At 37.0% G+C, this 25,215-nt stretch overlaps 1 protein-coding gene across 2 annotated transcripts in view; it reads left to right on the top strand.

Moving 5' to 3' along the window:
- Nucleotides 1–25,215, top strand: part of IFT57 (intraflagellar transport 57) — a 69,596-nt gene that overhangs the window by 16,928 nt on the left and 27,453 nt on the right. For both annotated transcript variants that reach the window (XM_052643244.1, XM_052643234.1), the window contains exons 5-6: nucleotides 6,267–6,335; nucleotides 21,669–21,791. In XM_052643244.1, the coding sequence (XP_052499204.1) occupies nucleotides 6,267–6,335; nucleotides 21,669–21,791 (192 nt within the window). The remainder of the gene's footprint in view (nucleotides 1–6,266; nucleotides 6,336–21,668; nucleotides 21,792–25,215) is intronic.

Here is a 25,215-nt window from a genome sequence, read left to right as displayed (position 1 = left end):
ACCTTTGGTTAAATTAATTCTCATGTTCACTAATGATTATGGTGTGAATTTAGCAGAGGTTCTTTGAATATAGACAGAAAATAGTCAACCACTAGTTATATAGGTAAACAGTTTGTTAACCATTCATGATCTTAAATAGACCATAAATAATAGAGAATTTAGAAGACAGCAATAGACTTTTGAATTAATGCCATCTGCTTCATAAGAATACCATTCATTTCTCAGGAACTCCTTTATGCTTGTGAAATTAAGATGATTACTACCCTACCCTGCAGGAACATTAAAAAATACTTATAAATATCAACATTATTTAAGTTGTTTGGCAACCTCTGGGCATATCCTCATTCTTAAAATTCTATCTATAGTGTGAAATTAAATGATCATGTCTTTATAACAGACTGGACTAGGAGAATGGTAGAGAAGAAGAGTTCTTCCTCAGAATCAGAGATGAGTTGACACTCGTATTTTAGAAAGTGTATATATGATTTAAAAGGAAAATGGTGCAGTATATTTTACTGTCATAGACCAATTACATTTTTGAGGTGATTTTTTAAAAATCAATAGATGATACATACATTCTGTATTTAACTTAACAGTAATTTATTTTGCTACTGTGGGCTCCAAAATCACTGCAGATGGTGACTGCAACCATGAAATTAAAAGACGCTTACTCCTTGGAAGAAAAGTTATGACCAACGTAGATAGCATATTCAAAAGCAGAGACATTACTTTGCCGACTAAGGTCCGTCTAGTCAAGGCTATGGTTTTTCCAGTGGTCACGTATGGATGTGAGAGTTGGACTGTGAAGAAGGCTGAGCACCAAAGAATTGATGCTTTTGAACTGTGGTGTTGGAGAAGACTCTTGAGAGTCCCTTGGACTGCAAGGAGATCCAACCAGTCCATTCTGAAGGAGATCAGCCCTGGGATTTCTTTGGAGGGAATGATGCTAAAGCTGAAACTCCAGTGCTTTGGCCACCTCATGCGAAGAGTTGACTCATTGGAAAGGACTCTGATGCTGGGATGGATTGAGGGCAGGAGGAGAAGGGGACAACAGAAGATGAGATGGCTGGATGGCATCACTGACTCGATGGACGTGAGTCTGAGTGAACTCCGGGAGTTGGTGATGGACAGGGAGGCCTGGCGTGCTGCTATTCATGGGGTCCCAAAGAGTCGAACACGACTGAGTGACTGAACTTAACTGAACTGATAGGCTGCAAAGATATTAATCACTGCATTATTTTATAGTGAATGCTGAAAATAACCATTAAATAAATTAGACATATCCATATGGTAGAATGTCACATAGCCATTAAAAGAAGTGTTTACAAAGAAATGTTAGTGACATTTGATGATAACATACTATATGCACAAACTCAACTATGTAAAATACACAGAAAAACAATTAACACCAATATATTAATATTAGTTATATGTAGGTAGAAGGATTATGAATGATTATTTTCCCTTCTATCTTTAAAGTTTTTAATGTATTTTATCAGTAGTATAAATATTTTAAACCATATGTATAAAAAAGATGACTGCTGTTGTAAACAGCAGTGAACATTGGGGTACACGTGTCTCTTTCAGTTCTGGTTTCCTCAGTGTGTTTGCCCAGCAGTGGGATTTCTGGGTCATATGGCAGTTCTATTTCCAGTTTTTTAAGGAATCTCCACACTTTTCTCCATAGTGGCTGTACTAGTTTGATTTCCCACCAATAATGTGAGAGGGTTCCCTTTTCTCCGTACGCTCTCCAGCATTTATTGTTTGACTGGTGTGAGATGGTACCTAATTGTGGTTTTGATTTGTATTTCTCTGATAATGAGTAATGTTGAGCATCTTTTCATGTGTTTGTTAGCCATCTGTATGTCTTCGTTGAAGAAATGTCTTTTGAGTTGTTTGGCCCATTTTTTGATTGGGTCGCTTATTTTTCTGATATTGAGCTGCATAAGCTGCTTGTATATTTTTGAGATTAATTCTTTTTCAGTTGCTTCATTTGCTATTATTTTCTCCCATTCTGAAGGCTGTCTTTTCACCTTGCTTATAGTTTCCTTCATTGTGCAAAAGCTTTTAAGTTTAATTAGGTCCCATTTGTTTATTTTTGCTTTTATGTTCATTACTTTGGGAGGTGGGTCATAGAGGATCCTACTGTGATTCCTGTCAGAGAATGTTTTGCCTATGTTTTCTTCTAGGAGTTTTATAGTTTCTGGTCTTACATTTAGATCATTAATCCATTTTGAGTTTATTTTTGTATATGGTGTTAGAAAGTGTTCTAGTTTCATTCTTTTACAGGTGGTTGACCAGTTTTCCCAGCACCACTTGTTAAAGAGATTGACTTTTCTCCATTGTATATTCTTGCCTCCTTTGTCAAATATAAGGCGTCCTTAGGTATGTGGATCCATCTCTGGGCTTTCCATTTTGTTCCATTTGTCTATATTTCTGTCTTTGTGCCAGTACCATACTGTCTTGATGACTGTAGCTTTGTAGTATAGCCTGAAGTCAGGCAGGTTGATTCCTCCAGTTCCATTCTTCTTTCTCAAGATTGCTTAGGCTACTTGAGGTTTTTTGTATTTCCATACAAATAGGACATGGAGGCAACATAAATGTCCATCAGTAGACAAATGGATAAGAAAGTTGTGGTACATAAACACAACGGAATATTACTCAGCTATTAGAAAGAATGCATTTGAATCAGTTCTAACGAGGTGGATGAAACTGGAGCCTATTATACAAAGTGAAGTAAGTCAGAAAGAAAAACACCGATACAGTTTCTTAATGCATATATATGGAATTTAGAAAGATGGTAACAATGACCCTATATGCGAGACAGCAAAAGAGACACAGATATAAAGAAAAGACTTTTTGACTCAATGGGAGAAGACAAGGATGGAATGATTTGAGAGAATAGCATTGAAACATGTATATTACCATATGTGAAACAGATGACCAGTCCAGGTTCAATGTGTGAAACAAGGCACTCAAAGCTGGTGCACGGGGACAACCCAGAGGGATGGGATGGGGAGGGAGGTGGCGGGGGGGTTCAGGTTGGGGGACACATGTACACCCATGGCTGATTCATGTCAATGTATGGCAAAAACCACCAAGTATTGTATAGTAATTAGCCTCCAATTAAAATAAATAAATGATTTTTTTTAAAAAGATGACTACTGTCTATAGATAGAAAAAGACCATTGTAAAACCAATCAGTTTAAAAGATATCTTTCTTAATGTGATAAATTTTTAAAGTTAAGGTAAAAATGTAGTCATTCATGTGTTTATTGAGCACCTGTTATGTAGTAAGCACTGGGCAAGACCCTGGTGGAGCTGCATGTACAAAAACTCAGAGGAAGGAGGACACTTACCATGATCAAGGAACTGAGAGAAAACCATTGCGGCCGGCTCTTCTGAGTGAGGAGGAGAGTGACTTCTGATTGTGCATGTTAGTTGCCCAGTTTTGTATGGCTCTTTGGGACCCCATGGACTATAGCCTGCCAGGCTCCTCAGCCCATGGACTTCTCCAGGCAAGAATACTGGAGTGGGTTGCCATTCCCATCTCCAGGGTTAACTGGGAAGAAAGACCAGGTCCAGATCATTTTGGTCATTTTAGGGAGTTTAGACTTAATAAATCTTTCCATTCAGGCTTAGAAAATTTTAAGTCCTCATATAGTCCCTGTTGTTAATCTCACTTATTTTAATCAGATATTTCCTCATCTTGTTTCTTAGTTACTGTTTATTATTAGTAGTAAATAGTTTATCTACAGATACCTGGTCCTAATGCATCAGTATTTAGCTTCAAAGACCTATAACTCAAAACAGCTAGTCAGGGGAAAAAAGGACAAAACCCAACTAATCAGAAGGAAAACTCCATGAGGGCATAAACCAATTTTGCACATTTTTTGTCTCCAGTTAATTATGCAATGCCTGGTGCATAGTAGCTGTTCATTAAATATTTGACAAAAAATCATCTGTCAGCGTATTGCTTGTAACTTTTAGAAAATAGGGTTTTTTTTTTTCTTTTTCTGAGAACCATTTAATGTTCAAAGCAGCATTGCTGTTTGTATAAATTAGAGAAACAAACTAGAAAGCATCCTCTTCACACATTTCTTGCTAACTGTGAAGTAAAGACCTTCTGCTGTCATAAGACCAAGCTGAAGCCTTCCTCAAAGGGTTGTGTCTGAGGCTCTTAGTTCCCTTACATCATGTCTCTTGAATTTTTTCCTTTTCCTCCTTCCTTGTTATTATATTATTTTAAGGAGGCCTTTTACCTTTCTCGTTCTTCTTAGTAAGGAGAGCTGGGTCAGTGCCAAAAGCCTCTGGATGGTGGTATATTACTCTATTTTGTTGCCAGAGTTTGTGGGATAGCTCACAGATGGCAAAGATCATTTACTTCTGACAAAGTAAAGTTCTTCTGTGATCAACAAGAAACTCAAAAGCTTCCGTTTTGGACTGGTCAAATCAAGTTAGGACACATTGATAACTGGAAAGTGAGAGAGAGGGATAGGGGAAGGAGGGAGGGAGGGCAGCCGAGAGGGAAGAAGGGAGGATTGGGATCACGACACAGAATATTCTCACAGAATGTCCTCACAGTATATAATCATATCCTTAGTAATTGGCAGTAAGAGAATGAAGACACATATTAGACAAAGAAATGACAGGAAATTGAGTACCTTTTAAATTACTGAGATTAAAATCCTCAATTTAAAGCTATTTTTTGAGTCTGTTTATATTGAAATTCATTTTGAATGCTTTCTTAATAATTTTTAATAACTTAAATTCTTTTTCTAGTACCTACTCTTAAAGCTTTTTGCCTAATAGTGTCCAGTTGACCACAGTTCAACAAGTACTTATTGATCACCTATGTAAACAGTATCGATTAGGTTATTATAAAAGCATTATAAACTCGTCTCTTCTCCCATCGGCACTGAGTCATTGGCGTCTGTCATTTGCTCTGGTTAAGTACACCATCATTAGTGCAAACACAGGATAGACTGAGCTGTTTCTCAGAGATGTGCATCTGCATGTATGCTTAGGATTTAAAGTGTAAACACATCAGTTTTGTTTACACATCTAGGCCCCACTGCCTCCATCCCTAAAAAAGTGAACGTTATTTGGTTGTACGTTATCTGTGTTTATATTGTTTCATAGTTTACTATAATCTTTCTAATTTCTCAAAGATTAACATAGTTCTAATGTCTCAGCTCAGTGGCCCCACTCCTAGGAGTTTCTTTATAGGTCTGGGATGGTTAGATTACATTGTCACAAGCTCCCAGGTGATACTAATGCTGCTGATCTAAGAACCACATTTTGAGAACCACTGTCTTACATACTTCTAAGTGCTTAAAGATAAGGGTTATCTTTGAAATCAACTACCGTAGCTTTTGTGCAGCTCTGCATGTGAAAGTGTCCACCAAACAACTCTCACTTATTTTTTTTGTTTTTCTTTACAAGACTTTAGAACCAAGCTCCATTGGCCTCATTATCATGTCTTTAAGCTTTGGATATTCTTGTTAAAATTGCTTCACCCACTTTGTCACTTGTCACCAGAAAGACATTTTAACGTTTTGTCCTACCTGCTTATACAGCCAGCTCAAACTCTGTACTTACTGTGTATGGAAGGAGATTGCTTGTCAAAGGGTCTCTTCTGACCCTGTCCCCCGCATCAGTTGGGCTCAGAATCAGGACCAGCTTGGAATCTACCTGAATTATCCTTTTATTAGATAGTTAATATCTAAGATACAAGGTTAATATCTTACATCCTTATATATAATTAATATTTAATATGTTTAAACTTAAGCATATAGGAGATGAGATGTCAAAAATACACATTACTGTGATTGGTCCCTGGAGTAGGTAAGAGTATCCCATATCTATCAACCTCTCATTTTTGTCCATTTTAGTCATCTTAGTCAAAATTTCCATTAACTGTTGCTTATTCTGTTCTTATGTTTATTTATCCCTAGTTTCACAGCTCTTTTTTTTCCTTAAGTGATTGTAAAAAAAAGCAGGTCCTATTTTTAAATGGCATCATCAAAACCTCAAAAAACAGATAACATAATGCCCTACTTTATGCACACTACTAGGCTTTTAAATGTCCCTTCTTTGTTAGTCTTCCTGTCAAGCTTAGCATAAGTGTTTGGAATTGACATGTATACATTGCTATATTTAAAATATATAACCAACAAGGACCTACTGTAAAAAAAATCTGGAAATATATTTTTTAATTACAACTTTTATAATTATTAACTTTTAAACTCTTTTATTTTCCTAAGGAAGAGGAGACAGACAATGAAGAAAACTTTATTGATCTCAACGTTTTGAAGGCCCAGACCTATCGCTTGGTGAGTTACATGGGATACAGGCAGGACCAATAAGCAGTCAGTACATGTATTCTGCTGGGAATGGAAGCAAGTAGAAATCATTGTTCTGGCCATTGTTCTGTGTGTCATTTGAAAAGTAGCTCTTGAAAATATTTTTCTATACATAAAATGTTATAGCAGGTATAAAACTCAGAGGAGCAAGTGGAACAGCCTCTGGTCTATATTATGAAATATCAACTCAGGGTCAATTTCAAGTTATTTTCCATTATAATGGCCTGTAACGGTCTTCATTATAGGAAAATACCTAAATTCTAGGTAATTCTTTGAAATAAAATGGATTATATTAAGACTGGTATATGAATAAATGGTCAGTTGCTTCAATTCATTTTTTGCTTTATTTTAATTAGGAAATAAGCCCAGTCTATAAAAGAGAACCCACTCAATGAAATAATTTCAAAGTACAGTTGGGATTTTTGTATTTTCCTATATGTATCTTGTATTTCAATAAAGTGATACTTATCGCATGCCACAAAAAATACACATGAAACAAAATCTTATTTGTCCTTTATTTAATTTTTCTTATCTTAATTCTGCAAATAATTTTGGACCTAGTTTTGGGTACATATCATGAAGACTTCCTTGGCCACCTCACCCCAAGGTGGTCTCTTCACTTATCATTCACTGCCATAGTATTATTAGCATTTGTAACTATTATTAACAATATGTGTGTGTTTTCTGCCCAACTTGAGGTGTATGTAATATAATGTGGCTAACTTGACTGACTGTGTGAGTTGTCTTTGAGACTTTTCCATACTTAGTAGGTGCTTGACTTTGAGTAGGTTTCCAATCTTCTTGTGTCATATCTTCATCATCCATAAAATCAGAACAAAACTATTGCCTTTAACAAAGATTTTTTAAAGATTGAAAGAGTTACTGCACATAAAGCATTTATACGATGTCTGTCTGGCACATAGAAAGTACTTACAAGTTATTGGCAAAAACCAAAACCACACCTCCCCCCACATTCCTTCTCTTAAATCTGACTTGTATAAGCTCCTTGGTAACAGGAATAACTATCATTTTTTATATTCTCCATAGTGTAATACAAAAGGTACTGACTAAACGCTTCTTAAATGAACAAATAAATTTTTGTTGCTTAATTGAAAATTATTTCAAAATAATATGTTAACATTTAAATACAGCCAAGCTTCCGTTATAACAATATACTTGCCAGTCACTACAGTTTTCAAAGTACTTTAAAACACATCCTTTCTTGACCTTTTAAGGTATTTGAGAAGATGTTACCTCCGTTTTATAGATACACAAACTGAAATTTCTAACCTTGAGACAGTTTAATCTTTTAAAAAGCAAATAAATTGCAATGCCATAATTTTAGCTCAGTTTCTTCAAACTCCCAAGTCTATTGCTTTTTCTCCTTTACCTTATAACAAAGAGTTCAATGGCATAGATTCCTAACTTAAGCAAGGATGCTTTGGTGCTTGGTGTTCTTGTGATGAAGATGTGATGACAGAGTTCTAAAGTGTGAGGAAAAAAACAAAAGGGGAGTTGCATACACAGTTATTCTTATAAAGAAGTTGTTATTTGTACTATTCATTCTTATATTGATGGTGTAAATAGAAGCCTGTGCAGGCCACCTGTGATTCCCTCTAGACTACGTAGTTTGAGTATTGGGAAGGAGCAAAGTAATTTAACTTGCCTCTACCATGACTCTAAGTCCCTGTTGGTCCTAATTTCAATTTTTCACCTCCATTAAACTGTGTAAGGATGGGTTTTTGCTCTACCAGTGACTTTAAAAATGATCTAAGCATTAGACCCTTTGGTCAATAGTTATTCATATATAACCTATACTTTTTTTGAGCTAAGACTGTATGGTTGCATTTTCACAAGAGGAAAAAGTCTGAACACCAGGTGTTTGTGGATGGTCAGCCATGAAGTACTAATGAGGCAGAAAACCCTTTTATATTTTAAAAAATCTGGCAAGTTTATGATGTTGCCCACTAAAGCCATCTGCCTGAGACAGCTGTATCTGACTAGAGCTTTCAGTGGCTCAGGCTGCTCTTTCCCTAAGACAGAACTGCTGTATAGTTAGTTACACAGATTTAAGATTTTATGTTTCATGAAGCAGGTGGGCTCACAATGCAGAAGAAATATTATCTCACTCAAGTTGATGTGATGAATTCATCGCTAGAACAAGAATGGTGGATTCTATCTAGGAAATTGATTTCCTAAATGTATACGTGACTGTGCCAGCCCAGCAGCATGTGGCATACAGCAGTCCCCTCTAACTGTGGTTTTGAAACATTAGATGCTTCTCCAGTCATTCTTTGTCTCCTTCCCTAGCTTTATGGTTCTTCACAGGCTCTGGCATCATACTCATCTGATTTGTTTATTGTCTGTCTCAACCAGTAGAACACAAACTCCTCTAGAGCAGAAACTTTTTAAACTCTTTTTCACCTACCTGTGCCTGTTATGTAGAATGTGCTCGATATTGAATAATATTGAATGAAAACACGTATGAATGGATGCTATTTTATATATAATTTTATGAGAAAGTATAGTTTAATCTTCATAGAGAAGAGAATCTCTCAGCAGTAATTCGGTTCTCTTCTATGTACCATGTAGGATCATGCAAGGAGAAATTTACTTATATTCCTTTCTTTGATTTAATAAAGCATAGTCTAGACCCTGAGAAGTTTGCTCTTAAGGATGGTGGTAACTCAAGAAGCTGGGTCTACATGAGCATTTTCCTGAGACCTGTGGTAGGAACAAGAGAGAAGGCAAATGAAACAGACATACGTTGTAGATCGTGTTCTCTGGAAGAAGACACTGAGACAGTTTGGGATGCAAGATGTTCATGTTGAAAAGACAGGGTGAGAAAGCGGTATTGTGCTGAGAGGGGATGGAACTGTGAGTCAGGCCTGATAAAGCCTTGGCCAGCCTACTGAGAAGCTGTGGAAAAGTGCTGCCTGCTGGGCTTGATCTCTGGAGGCAGGCTGCCCTGGGAAGGAGGCAACCCCCAGGATCGGTAGCTCTGCACGTGGGACAGAGCCCGAGGGAGCTGACAGCAGGAAAGCCACTTGCTGCCCAGCTGAGCACAAGTCCTTCCTTGAAAGAAATCCAAGAGGCCGAGCGTCCTTACTCCCACTAAATAGCTGAAGCCTTTAACTGCTAATTTGAGGAATTTGTAAAGAGATGCTGTGTGCCCATTGGCTAAACTTTGCAATGTCTTCCTAATCAGAGTGTGATGCAGCAGCAGCATTTCATGAACACTGAAACCGGGGTTCTAAGGAAATGGTGCTTCCTATCAGTCATGAATGCTTGCAGTGATGGCATTGGCTTGTGTGGAAGCAGGTGTTTTTCAGAATAGTTATCTACTTTGAGGTTTAAAAAATATACTTTGAAGCCATTTTTGCTGTGATTTCCTCCTCCAGTCTCTTAATGCATTATAGTTTTACCAATAACACAGGTATACCTCATCTTGTAATACTTCACTTTATTGTGCTTTGCAGGATACTGCATTTTGCAGATACTGCTTTTTTTTTTATAACAAATCGAAGATTTGTGGCAACCCTGCATTGAGCAAGTCTGCTGGTGTTATTTTTCCAACAGTATTTTCTCACTTGATCTCTGTGTCATATTTTGATAATTCTAGAAATGTTTCAAACTTTTCCATAATTATTATATTTGTTATGGCAGTTTGTGATCAATGATTTTTTTATCAGTGATCTTGATATTACCACTATAACTTGCTAAAGGCTCGGATGACAGCATTTTTATTGATAAAATCTTTTTTAATTAAAGCATGTACATTATTTTTTAGACATAGTGCTGTTGCACACTTAACAGACTACAGCGTATTGTAAACATATCTCTTACATGCACTGGGAAACCGAAACAGTTGTGTGATTTGCTTTATTGTGGTATTCACTTTACTGAAGTGGTCTGAAGCCAAACCTGCAACATCGCTGAGGTTTATGCCCATACTGTGCAAGAAAACAATTCCTGCAACTAGTGAGGGATTGCTTTATTTTTCCAGAGTTTGATTTGCAGGCTATTTGTTTAAATTTTGAATTTTTTCTTAGAAAAAAATGCTAGCCCCCAGAGTTCCACATTCTTTTAGTCCCTCTGGTTTCCGAATGTTTTCCAAGTCTGAAATTGAGTTAAAAGCGTCTGTGAGATTGGCCATGGGGTGGGGGACCCTAGCGGGGAATGAAGCTCTGACAGTTGGGCAGAGCCTGTGAGGGTTAGTGATGTGGTAGAATGTTCGAAGATGTGAGGCGTGGGAGCAGGGAAAGAAGCAAGGTGTTCAGCAGGTGTTCTGGTTATTACCATTTGAAATTTGAGCATGCTGATTGGAAAGTGCCAGCATGTTCATGGTAACTAGGCTGTAATTATGAGTGGTCTCTGAAAAACCTCTCCATTCTGAAGCTCAACAGAATCCCAGCAGTAGCGATCTGGCAGCATAATGCAGATGTCTCATTCTTCTCCCCCAGCAGAAAAAAAAAAATGGGAGGGAAGCTGCACACTCTCTGAATTCTATTTTTAAATGCCCATCACTTCATTTCAAAACATTTTTTTCAAACATGCCATAGACACCATTCTTCCTTGAGATGCTAAATTTAAGGTTTTAGAAACCAAATCCTAAGTTATACTGCACAAAACCAACTCTCTGAAAAGGTTTAAACACAATTGGTTTTTAATTACTTAGCAAAAAATTCATTGTAGCAAGAATGAGAGAATTTTTAGCTTAAAAGGCAAAAGCTGTAAGGAAGTAAAACTCTGGGCTTAGGATAAAAATCATTTCAGTTGTAGTTTAGGGTGTCATTGTGGTAAGTCTGCAATATTGCAATAAAAAAGGGGAAGAAGATGGATCTACTTAGATTAATAGCTTAAATACTTTACATTTTCTTCACTTTACATATGGTTTACACTTTACTGTTCAACAAAGTGTCTTTCTGAGTAATACGAGGGAAAATATACCATGCTACAACATGGTGTATTTGATAAACTGTGATAAACTATGCCCCATAGTTTATCCCTGGTTCTGATTCCTGCTTGAGGAAAATGTTCTTTCTTCTCCTTTCCTAAAACAATGGGTTGTGAGTTCTCCTCTCTGTGCTGTGACTGTACTCTCATTGGTACTTCACAGGAGAAACAATTAAAACGCCACATGTTTTGAGTGTGATGGAATGCGTTATGGCTGAGCAAATGCTTTTATTTCTCTGTTAACTAACCTGTACCACCCCAGCAGTTTCACATCTGGAGGTGAATAGGAAATGTAGGTTAGAGAAAAAAGCTGCACCCCTCACTGCTCAGAGGAGACTCAAATGGCAGTTCTTGCTGGGTTTAAAAGAGAGTTTTGCTTGATCTTTAGCATTGCTTTTGAATCCACATTTGAAATAGGAAAGATCCTCATCTTCATCCTGGTTTTATTGTGGGGAAGCAAGGACTTTTCAAGGTCACTTCCAACTCTGAGTCCATACCTTTAAGGCCAGTGCTACAGTGGAAAAGCAGCATTAGGTGGAAAATCCTGACCACATGGCCATGATTTATCCTCTCTCTAACTCAATTTCTTATCTTTAGGTGGGGACACAGTTCAACCCAGAGTTGTTTCAAGATTAATAGAACTTGGGGACCACACCTAGCATGGTGCTGGCAGAGAGTATATGTTTGATAAGTTTCTTATTTTGTATAATTTCTACCTCTCCTAGAGATTGGAATTAGTTATAAACATTCTTAGGTGTTATAGAAGAATAGAAAAAAGCCCCAGTCTCACAATACAAATTTCTAGACCACCATGAATATTTTTGAGTAAGAAGCTTTCGTAGCATGTAAGTTATAAGGAAGATTGCATTTTGATGTGAATTAGGAAGCTCTGGTGATAGCATGGCTTTAATTTGTTATCTGTCGCTGGATTATTATTGAAGGCCCTTTGGACTCAGTCTGCTGTTGCATAGGATCTCCTCTATAGAGATGACTAAGGGGAATCTAATGAAAAGGATTGTAGTTTTAGGATCTTTTCTAGGAATCATTTGAAAGCTGTCATTTTATGAATGGATAGGTTTTAGTTCCTTAATCAACACTAATAGCATGTAATTTATTATAGAATTCAGTACATTAGATGTTTACCCGGAATGTGTGCTCTTCTATAAACCTATATTCTTAAAAACCCTCACCTGTACCCATCTACCCCTCACAGTGTTAGTGCTTTGAATATCTGACAACTGATTCATTTTCATCCAGGACATGTAGTTAGTTACTAAGACCTGTAGATGGTGCCTTTGAAATCCCTCTCATATTCACCTTCCCCAACTCTACCCTTTGCTGAAATATTTTTCCTTTATTCCTCAATCTTTTTTTTTTTTTTTTTCCCCCATGTTGTGGGATCCTAGTTCCCTGATCAGGGACTGAACCTGGGCCCTCGACAGTGAAAGCATGGAGTCCTAACCACTGGCCCACTAGAGAATATCCTCTTACTCTTTGATGTTACTCCCCCAAACATGGCTTTTGCCAGATCATTCTGAATCCAGTAACTTTTGTTGGCTTTTCATTGCCTACAGCTAAGTTTAGACAGATAACAAAGCAATACATTTTTGGTCTGGCTTTCAAAACCCTTAGCAATTTGACAACAGTCTAGCCAACTTTATTTTCTTTTTCTGGGATAACTTTTCCAGGCAGACTCATGAGGTTTCAAGGTAACCTCATGAGTATATCTGCTCTCATCTCATCCTCTTTTGTCTCTTACCTAAAATGCCTTCCCGTCATCTCTCTACCTGACCCTTCAATGTTTCAGGTTCAGCTCAAATCCTGCCTCCTTAGTGATACCTTTCCTTATCACCCCAGCTCCATTTAATCCTATGATTCACAAATCCACAACCTATAAATTTTCATAAAACAAAACTAAAATATTCTTTTATGAGGATTTTTATCATTTTATTCACTATCCCTGGAGTAGAACAGTACCTGGTATTTAGTAGGTACTAAATAAAGATTTGTTAGGTTAAATTATTTTACCTTGTTTGTAACTTTTCTTTGTCCTCTGGGTTAGAGGACAAAATTCACATTCCTCAGCCTGGCCTCTGAGGTCTTCACGATATATTCAATTTTCTTTTGCTTCCCAATATTTAGCTTTTTAATCTCCTAGTCTCTCGTCTCATATGATCTTCACAAGCTATGTTCATTCCGTATTTCATATTTGGCTTATGATGCTTTCCTGCCTATGTAAACGCTTGACTTGCCTCTTCTGCCTGTTTACATCCCAAACTTCCTTGTAAAGCTAAACTTCAGTTTCACCATTCCCATTAAAATGCACTTCTCTCTATTACTCAGACTTCTAAAGCATTTACCACCCCTGTACCAGCTAGTGTTTGGAAATTAATCAAACTTACATTTTTACTTGTTTTTATTGAAAAAACTTTATTCTTTTTAAAGGTAAAATATATTCCTTGTTTATTTTAAATGAAAGCCCAAAAGAATACAAAGGAAAAATTAAAAATTCCTTCAAATCTCAGCACCTAGATATAAACATTGTATCCCTTTACACATAATTGTCCTGAGGTCAAGTGAGACGCTAACATTTAGTGAACCTGGATGAAGGGTATATGTGAATTTTTAATGCTATTTGTGTAATTTTTTACAAGTCTGAAAAAAATTATACTGATGCGAAAATAGATAACTGAAGTAGTACAGAGTTAAAAAAATAATCCACATATATGGTTATATTAGTATATGAAGAAATGCAAATCAATCAGAGATTCAATTAAATGGTGATGAGATAACAGGCTGTTCATTTGGAGAAAAAAGATGGATTCCTCCCTCATATCTTACACCCAAATAAACCTCATCTGGATCAACAAATTAAAAACTGATGAGGCCCAAGGATATGAGTGGGAAGTGTAATACTCATGGGTTGAAATAGGCATGATAAAGCATGGGGAGAAAACTAAAAACCGTAAAGGAAGAGTACTGATAAATCCTCTGATAAATTAAATCCTTATATATGGAGGGATGGGGAATACCATACAGTTAAAAGACAAGTAAGAAACTGGACAAATAGAGCTGTAACTTATATGACAAAGGATTGATAGCCGTTTAGTAAGGTGCTTCAGAGCTTGTGCTCTAGGGTGGCCTTGCCTGGGCCCTGCCACTTACTGATGATGTGACATTGGGAAAATTGCATAACTACTCTCTACCTCATTTTTCTTATTCGAAAAAATGGGAATAAGCCTCCTTTGATTCATGCTCTTATTACTGGGCATTTAACCTGTGTGTAAAAGCATCTAATACCATGCTTGGCATATAATAATGGTAATAGTAATTATAACTACTAACATATGTTGGGGGCTTATTATGTATCAAATATTATGAAAGCCTTTCCAACACATCATTTAATTTAATCCCTGTAACAAAACTTTCAGTGTGGAGAGGGTACAATTATTACTTCCATTTTACAGATGGGGACCCTGAGATTTAATGACTAGCAACTAGTTAAGTGATAAAGGTGGAATTTGACCAGAGATGGAATGCCTGACTCATTGTCTTAACATTTACATCATACTGTAGTGATTCTTAAGGCAACTTGGTTCCCTGAGTCCTGGGGAATATTTAATCTTGAAAATTAATTGGATGTTAATATTCCTCTCAGTAGGTATGAATTGAGCTCTTCAAATGTATTTGAGTGCTGGTATATCCATGTGGTTGCAGTCTCAAAAGAAACCTTATAGAAATTCCTGCCATAAAAAGTTAGACTTATTTTGCATACTCTGCAACACCTAGTATTGGGGCATTGATATATCCATGTTGTTGCCATCTCAAAGAAAAGAAGCCTTACAGATATTTATGCCATAAAAAGTTAGACTTATTTTACATACTCTGCAACACCAAGTATAATGTCTACATTATTTCCTCCAGATGCACTTCCTGTGTTACTTTCTTTGGTTTTAGTTTGAGAAAATTAAATAGTCTATGGAAATGATTTTATCTTAGCACTTAGTGTACCAATGTAGTAGCTAAAGTAGTTAAAGTAGCAAAGGTCGTTTGATGTGTTAAATAGAAATAATATTGGAGGTTAAATTCTTATTCAAAAACAATATCAGGTCTTTTATTAGAAAATTAAATTTATTTTGTGTTAATTTGGGGAGCTTTCTTTTTACCTTTTTTGGTATATGGTAACAAAATTTGTTCAAGTCTTGGTTCACATTATAACTCAATAAAATTTCTTTTGATAGTCTTAAAATTGAACTTAAAACTTTTGTGAACTTCATATATTTCAAGACAGAGGCTACCATCTATCTATTTCTTTCGATAGATTAGCCAGGGTTTAATTTGGTTATTCAGAGCAAATTTGAAGATACTTTTTGCATGGTATTAAACATTCTTCTTCACAGTAATATAGTGTTAAATCATGTAAAACCTAATTTGGAAAGAAAATAATGAATTAGATTCACATTTTGTGCTGCTTTAATCATGAAGAAGAATTGACTTGTAGCGACATGAATGGTTTTATCTCTGCCCTAAATATAATTTGTTAAAATCATTAGATTTTGAGGGAATACTCTGATTGAAATATCAATAACTTATTTACCCGTTTCTCTAGCTTTATTGATAGATGGGAAAGAAGAGCACTAGATACCCGTACCCTTAGGAGAAACCCTGTTTAATTCGTAGTAATACTGTATATATCTATTAGCCTTCTGGCCCTCTAGCCTATCTTGGAAATGCGGCAAATGAGGCAGAATTCAAAAAAGACCGCTGAACAACCAAGTGAATAAACACTTTCATCTAAAATTTTTCTGTGAAGAGTCCTAACCTCACTGCCCTCCATCCCTGAATGCTCACTTTTTTCTCTTGTATTCTTGTGCTCAGTTGCTCAGTCGTGTCCAACTCTGTAACCCCATGGACTGTAGCCTGCCAGGCTCTTCTGTCCATGGGATTTCCCAGGCAAGAATACTAGAGTGGGTTGTCATTTCCTTCTCCAGGGGATCTTCCTGACCCAGGGGTCAAACCCTTGTCTCTTGAGTCTCCTGCATTGGCAGGTGGATTCTTTACCACTGCACCACCTGGGAAGTCCAACTTTGCCGAAATTCTAACAAGGTTGGTTATTAGGTTTCTAAATCCACAGCAGCTTAGGAGAAGGAAGAGGTGCTACAGACAAGCAGGGGAAGACAGCCACAGGTGATCACTGGCATCATAATAATAAACACAGCTCTAGGAACGATTTAAAAGCAGACATTAGAAAGCAAAACTTACAGTTATCTGGGATCATTTAGTGTGGGATCAGTCATATCCAGATTTCTCCACTTTTAAGGCATCGTTGTATTACAGCATAGTACAATAAAAGACGTCAAAAAGATTAAGTTATAGCCAGTAAGTGTCAGCATTCCCCGTATCTGAAATCCATTCTGACAGTGGTGTTTGATCTTCCTCAGAGGCAGGGGGATTTGGGCTTGGTAGTTGCAGGCTTAAGCACCTCCCCTTGCTCTTGTTTCACTACTAGTTATGTGTTGGGATCTTCTAAATCTCCCTTCATCTCCCATTTTCACCTGGAAGTCGGTGAGTCCAGTTTCTGCCCAGGCCTTCATGATCTAGGTCCTCCCAGCAGGCTCCAGTCTGAATTTATGATCTCTCTGTGGTGTCTGACCTGAGGTATCCGTTATCAGAAATGTGTTCTCATGGGTGCCTGAGCCTTGAGCTTCACTCTTGGGTCTGCCCATCCAACGGCTTTATTTACCCTCATGTGATCTCCCTTTCTGATATGCAGGGCCCTTCCTTATTACCTCTCTATCATCATAAGACCAAAACCACATCTCATTGTGTATATTTATGTGTGTATGTGTGTGTACATAAATGCACACACAGAGAACATAGCATTTCTTCAGATGCTAAACTATCCCATTCATATTTCCTGGGAAAAGGGGAGACTACTTTCTGGAATAGGATTCTGAGCAGGCTAGTACCATTGCATGTTTGATCCTTGAACTGACCTTGGGTAATATGCATCAAGGTTACATTATGGGATGGCTTAGCCTTTGGCAGTCTTAGGGTCAGTTCTCATCAGTTTCTCTTTCTTAGGACCAATTATTACCTGCATTAACTAGCCTCAGATGCTTTCTAATAGGCTATAAACTCTTTACAGGCAGGAATTAAATCCTTTTGTCATCCCATACTAAGCACAGTGTCTGGATTCTTACCTTGCATGTTATAGAAGCTTAACAGATAGCTTATTGGTAAGTTAATTAATTATAAATGAGACTTCAGGATAGTCTGTGTATTATTGAGCTTCTAATTGTTTCTTCAGCAACATTAACTAGGAAATGCAATTTCCCAAGAGGCATCCTTTATCTTAGTTAATGTTGTTTCAGAGAGGGACTTCGTCATGATGATATAAAATTTTGATTAAGTGGAAACAGCAGTTTATTTCTCTTTACTAATAGCTTCACATAAAACACCCATTTGTTATCAGAGAAACAATTAGAAAGGAAAGATTTTCTCCAAGTATTATCACCAAGGCGTGGTTAAAATGATTTATACTTCATATATAGGGCTTGCTCAGTGAATGTATCCACTTATTAGGCATTAGGAAATTTTGAGTGAGGAACAAAGTTATGAAACGTATGTGCAAAGATGGAAATAGAAAGAGACTGTATAGTTTTAATACATTAATGCTGCTCTACCAAATCTAATGTGCTTTTTTTTTTTTTGCCTTTTCTTCATTTAGTAACCTAGGTTATTTCCCCCAGTATATTAACTATAGCCCAGTACTAAGTGAAAACTTTCAAGCTACTACATTAAATCATTTCAGGACATTGGGAGTAGGAATTAGCAAATCATTGCTTACCAGAACCAAATAATGAGCTAAGAAGGGTAAATGCAGCTTACTAAAGGGCCCAGTATAAAAATAAATAGTGGCTCATGCACTGGAGTATCTTGATGTAGTGTGTGGTCTCCATATATTCTGTTAACTCTTGGATTCTGAGTCTTGATTCAGACAGGGCCAATGCTAACCCATTCGCCATTGTGAAAATCAGAAAAATGTGCCCTTCCTTGAGTAAAAATTTTAAGTATGTTATGCATGACTTGAATAATCCTGTTCAGGCCTGAAGAAAGTGGGAATGTGGATGGCTTTGGTGATTCTGGGCTCCACCCTCCTGGAAGGAGAGGAGGAAGGGGGGCATGGGGATGAGAGGATGGTCTTGGGTAGCAATGGCTCGGGTATTTCATCAAGAATACCAATTTCAGTTCACTCAGACAGTGGGTCTGTAAAGCAACTGATTTTTAAATCAGTGATTAGACCATCTATGTTCTATTAAGAATCATAGAAAAACTGCTGCTTCAGAGGACATGTCCCTTTTTCACTCAGCCTGGCTCTGCAGGGTTGGGATGTGGGGGGCTCGTAATCCTGGCAGGAGCAAGCCTGTGTATGTACCATACACATGCCCCAGATGTCAGGGCTCAAATCCCACTGGCAGTGCATCCACCCTCCCACCCTCACCCTCATCCTCATAAGACCTCACCCTGGTTGTTATAGACAATGAGTTCATCAGAATTGGGCTTCCTAGAGCCAGGGAGGGGAACTGGGATGTGCCAGTGAGTGTGCAAGTATATGAATGTCAGTGAGTATCTGTGTGGAGCTACATGACTGAGAACATTCCCCGTGGCTTTACATTTCCCCTGGGAGATCCAGTATCTCTTCTCATGCCATCACATACATCCTTATATAACTTCACACATGTCTGGTGAATACGCCACCACTTGCCAGTTTTGATGCTATGTGCTACCTTGGGTTCAGTTTATACAGATATATAGCATTATGTTAGGTGCGCAATATGAGCACTTTAATGTTTCAAATAGGATCTTGAACATTTTGCACTTAAGAGTTTCTACATTTTACTTTTCTTAATGTAATCCTTGTATTTTTTCATACTTCTGGGTTTTTTAAAAATAGAATGTAACTGAATAAATTCAGACCACATATTGTGAAATGAAAAAGCATATATTAGTTACCCATCCTCTAACTGCATGGTTAGAACTGTATAGCCCCCAGAATTTCTGAACAAAAAGCAGTATATGCTCCTTTTAAGGCTCTGAGCCTATTTCGAACTTGCTGATATGAACTGGGAGGTAGGAGAGGAAGAGAGGCTTTCTCGTGTTAGCAGTGCCCTAGAGACTCAGTCAGGAATGAGTTCAAAGCCCCTAAAGACCTCAAGCTCCCCATAAAATCAAATCCCGATATAAGGTTATTCTTATACTTGGTGTTAGACTGGATAAAAATATCTTTTAGTGACATAAATTCACATTGAGTGTAATTTCACCATGAGGTTGTTTATATAGTCTTTTATTTTAAATGTTGTATTTTGGGAAATATCAAACATATACACAATTAGAATGAGATAATGAACCCTTAGGCAGTAGTAGCCAGTTTAACAGTTAACATTTGGTTGATTGTGTTTCCTTTGAAGCCTCTGCCTCTTTTTTTCTTTGCCCCATAGTGTTTTAAAGTAAATTTCAGATATTATATCAGTTCACTTGTAAATGTTTCAGCTGCTGCTGCTGCTGCTGCTAAGTCGCTTCAGTCGTGTCTGACTCTGTGCGACCCCATAGATGGCAGCCCACCAGGCTCCCCCGTCCCTGGGATTGTCCAGGCAACAACACTGGAGTGGGTTGCCATTTCTTTCCCCAATGCATGAAAGCAGAAAGTGAAAGTGAAGTCGCTCAGTTGTGTCCGACTCTTAGCAACCTCATGGACTGCAGCCCACCAGGCTCCTTCGTCCGTGGGATTTTCCAGGCAAGAGTACTGGAGTGGGGTGCCATTGCCCTCTCCAAATATTTCAGCACTTATCTCTAATTTATAAGTCTTTTTTAAAACATATCCACCATGCTATTTTCATACCTATAAAATTAATAATAATTCCTTAATATCATCTAATACTCTTCCACATTCCAGTTTCCCTGATTGTCTCAAAAACATCCTTTTACAGATTATTTAAATTAGAATCCATAGAAGGTCTATACATTGTATTTGGCTGTTTATGTCCCTCAAGTTTCTTTTTTTCTACATTAGTATTTTTCCTTACTTTAAAAATACTTTTTCAAGGGAGCATAAAAGGAAAAATACTACCAGAATTAACATATTAAGCTTTATGTTTTGTTGTTGTTGTTCAGTCGCTCAATCATGTCCGATTTTTTCTGACCCCATGAATTGCAGCATGCCAGGCTTCCCCATCGTTCACCATCTCCCGGAGTTTGCTCTAACTCATGTCCGTTGAGTCAGTGATGCCACCCAACTATCTCATCCTCTGTCCCCCCTTCTCCTCCTGCCCTCAGTCTTTCCCAGCATCAGGGTGTTTTCCAATGAGTTGGCTCTACATATCAGGTGGCCAAAGTGTTGGAGCATCAACTTCAGTTCTTCCAATGAATATTCAGAACTAGTTTCCTTTTGCATTGACTGATTTGATCTCCTTGCTGTCCAGGGGACTCTCAAGAGTCTTCTCCAACACCACAATTTGAAAGCATCAATTCTTCAGCGCTCAGCCTTCGTTATGGTCCAACTCTCACATCTGTACATGATTACTGGAAAAGCGATAGCTTTGACTATAAGCTTTATATTTAAATCATTAATTTTTATGTTCTGTATGTTTTCAGATCCATACATACTTAATGCTGAAGTGTATAGGGCTAGGAAAATGGGGGGGGGGGAGTTTTCCTTTTCTGATTTGAAAACAGGCATGAATTGATCTTATTGCTCAACAGCAGAAATCAAATGCAGAAAGTTAACCCTATTTGAGTTCAAATAGGTCTGCATTAAATCACATTTTTAAGCTTTATTATGGTTTAACCTAACCAAAATATCACCTTATAAATACAAAATTTGTAAATGAAGTGCCCTTTGCTTCTGGAATTTTATCTTTTTTGTTTCTCAGATTTGGGGTTTGTATTTCAGTACAGTGAGTTCAATCTAAGACAGTGTTTTCTTACCAAACATGTGAGTGTTTGTATCTTCTTAGCTGTTATTAACATGCCTAAATGGCTTGTCCATTTGACAGTATTCCTATTGAGTTCACTCTGATATCTCAGAAGCCTTATTCTTTATAAAAAAACGATAGTTACATCACAAATTTGCTTCTTTATAATTCTAAATACTTATTTTGCTATTCTACCAGCTTGGTGCATTATCTTCTTTCAACATGGATAGGAGGACAGAAAAGAATTTCTGCTGCTGCTATAATTTTAACACTACCGTGCTTGATATAAATTGTGCAGTGCTGCTAAAATGCCTCAAAATTTTACCATTTCTTTTTATAAACTCTCAATCCTGTGATATCTTTCCTTTCTTAGGATATGAACGAGTCTGCCAAACAAGAAGATATTTTGGAATCTACAACAGATGCTGCGGAATGGAGTCTGGAAGTAGAACGTGTACTACCACAACTGAAAGTCACGATCAGGACTGACAATAAGGTATAGAAGAGAGAACACATTTTGGTCAGATAGATTTTTATATGGCCATTTCGGATCAAGGGTACTCCCGCTTATACAAATGATTTCAGAAGGGATTCAGTTTCCAGTGTTTTATTTTAGTAGAGATTTAGTAAACTGTTGTTGAATGAATATATAACATTATATGGTCCACAAATCAAGGAATATATCTTTAAACTGATTTGGAATATATCACATTCCCCTGGGAGTAAGGTGTATTTTCTTGATATATTTTGATATATTTTCTTGGCAGTCATATTTTGTCTAGGTGAATAGTGAATGAAATTGGAATTCTATGACTGTATATTGAGTAGAGTTAAAAGTGGTTTTAGATCTCTGCTGGATGGCAAAACAAGACATCCTGGAAGTTATCTTACATAATCTATTCAGTACATGTGACTAAAAGTTAAATATTAACAAAATCATCAAGAAATCATATGCAAAAAATATTTGGAGATTAGGCCAAATGAACCAGCCCATTTAATAAAGTTTCTGCTTTTTTACCTACAATTTATGAGTAAAAACTTCAGAATAAGCTAATAAGTGACTAGACAATCCTATTCTTTAGACAATACTATATACTGGACAATACTATATAGTAATCTCTAAAAGAGCTAGAGAGACATCTAGGTTAAAAAAAATAAAAAAGAACAAAAGGATTTTCATCTTTGGAACCTGAGACAGGCTCCAGAATTATGGAACAAGGTTCCGGGGAAACTTGTCATTCTGCAAATGTGGTTGTGTGTTTATCTCCAAAGTAGAAGCCTTGCAAAGACTGCTGTTCTCATTTTCTGGGAAGCTAATTCATACTAGATTGTCTGGATTTGGGCTTGTAGAGTTGAATCCTGGAGAAGGTAAGACTTGGCCTAGGGCCAGTCCATTCCTAGGACAGTCTTAAAATAAGGACCTCAGAGGTCTTCCGAGACTGTGAACAGCTGTGGAACAAGCTTTCTGTAGAATAGATAGGCAAATCCTGCACTCTCTTTACCATATGTTTACCCAGTCATTATGGAGGACAGTTATTATTTGAATACATTGGGGGTAAATTCCTGTTTATATATCTCATATATAAATATATATTAATAAGAATTTCTTTCCTGATTTGATCTCTGCTGAAAGTCATAAATTGCAAAAATGTAATTTTTTCTTAAAATGTAATTTCTCATTTTTATAGTTTTGTCAGAACAAATTCTCTTCATAAAATTAAAGATCACTACTATTGTGACTGTAGTTAGAACGTGTTAAAATAACTGTGTAGTTGGGAGCTCTCAAGCACATTTTAGTTCCATAAGGAAGCAAGTTTAATTTGTTTACTTTCAAGGTAAGTAAACTCTTGAAACGAAACATCTCACAATAGGATGTTTGATAGGATAATAATAGGACCACACGAATGGTCTTGATCACTATATAATAGAAGTCATTGAATAAAAAATGAGAGAATATAAATGTAACTGCTAACCTGTACGGTTTTATAAACCAGTATAGCAGTAATCAAAATCCTGGATTCTTACAAAATCGGGAAAGAATTAACTAGTTCAGGGTTGAACTGAGTCTCACGCCATTCATTACCAGCCTTGACCTTACGAGGATATACTGTGTCAAATTAGCTATACAATCCCTGTGTTACAGGCAGTACTCGAAAAAGTTTTTAGGGGGGTTGGTATTTTTTAGAATATGTGAATATCATTTTGAGTTTAGATTTTTGTGGTAAAAGATAGTGATGTAAAATCATGTTTGATTGCTTTTTCTGAATTCTTCTCTAGATAATTTGGTCTTTGTGTCCACTAGTTAGTTCATAAACCCTTTTTTTCCCCTAAGTATTTCAGCTGTAGCAAATGGGAATTGCAGCTTTAAGGTCAATTCTTTATTCAGCTCACTTAAGAAAAATAAAATTATACATTGATTTGAGAAAATAAGGTGCTAATGAATAGAGAAATGTTTTTCATGTTTCAGAAGTAAAGAAATCTGGTAATATATGTGGTTTCTCACGGACTCATTATCCTCCTTCATCAGGAGAGGTTGACTCCAGCATCATGGTAGATCCCCTTCTTCCTCAGCTCCTGGCTAACCAAAACCTCCCCTTTACTTTTGGACAAAACAATAACCTTTCACTCATCTGCAGGCTGTTTAGGACCTCTTAAAGATTTCAACTTCATGTTTGAGGAGGTGGTGAAAAATTAATTACTTTCAGATCAATGTGTTTTACTGATCACTGTTAGATTAAGTTTTAAGTAGCATAGAGATGTAGGAGATAAGTAATGCAGAGTTTCCATTATTTAAAACCATTATAAATTTCTTTTAAATGACCTGGTGGTATAAGTAAAAAAAGTTGCATATTTATTTGGCACCAGATCAAGCATTTGTTTTGCTTTTTTTTCTTACAAGTTCAGTTTATTCCTTGTATGCTTCCCAACTGCAAAAACAGTAAATCTTCTTTTCTGTTCTTTTTGCATATTATAGTCTGTATGCTTGATGAGATCCTGTCATACACCAATATTTTATTTTGTATATGCGTCATCTTGTAATCAGGATTTTATTGCAAGGCTAGCTTATCCTTGTTTCTGGCACTACTTGTTACTATTGCCAGTTCCCAAAGAAAGCAAATAAATTTTAATATTAGCTTAAACAAATTACAATTGGGAAAATAAATATGTTGCCAAAACTACAAATAATACATTCCACAACTGAAGATAAAAGATTTTGTCATATGCTGGCTTGAATGGACTGTGTGAGCTGTTTCCCTTTCTAGAGCTAGATACAGAGAATGCTCCTGGTGATTACTTCTAGAGTAGCTGTATATCCGTCTCAGATCTACCTCAACTTGGAATAATATGTCTGAAGACACAGTCAGAAGTTCTGCCAAGAGTGTCAATAAATTCAGCCAAATCCTGGGTCGCTCAGCCCTAGTTAATGCTTCATTTAGGGCCAAGTGTGTAAGGCTAGGGTGTCAGTTCCTTAGAAGGACAGTCTGAGGACACTTAAGCTAGAGTAGATGTTGGTGCCACCTAATAAAATTATCTACAGCTATTAGTTTGCAACTCTACATCTTGTTCTTTTTTTCCTCTTTATTTCTCTAATCTTTCCTTTCTGCTGTGTTTTTTGTTGTTGTTGTTGTTCTTTATTGGGCTTCTCTGGTAGCTCAGTCAAAAAAGAATCTGCCTGCAATGCAGGAGACCCAGGTTCAGTTCCTGGGTCAGGAAGATTCCCTGGAAAAGGAAATGGCAACCCATTCCAGTATTCTTGTCTGGAGTATCCCATGGACAGAGGAGCCTGGCAGGCTACAGTCCATGGGGTCACAAGAGTTGGACATGACTTAGCCACTAAGCCACCATTGTTCTTTATTAGATCCAATAGTAAGTGCCCACAACTGTTACACACCTACTTGGATGGAATGTAAAACTTTAAG

This window comes from Budorcas taxicolor, chromosome 1 (assembly GCF_023091745.1).
Source record: "Budorcas taxicolor isolate Tak-1 chromosome 1, Takin1.1, whole genome shotgun sequence".
NCBI classification, from domain to species: domain Eukaryota; kingdom Metazoa; phylum Chordata; class Mammalia; order Artiodactyla; family Bovidae; genus Budorcas; species Budorcas taxicolor.
This window is presented reverse-complemented; position numbering and strand designations above follow the sequence as displayed.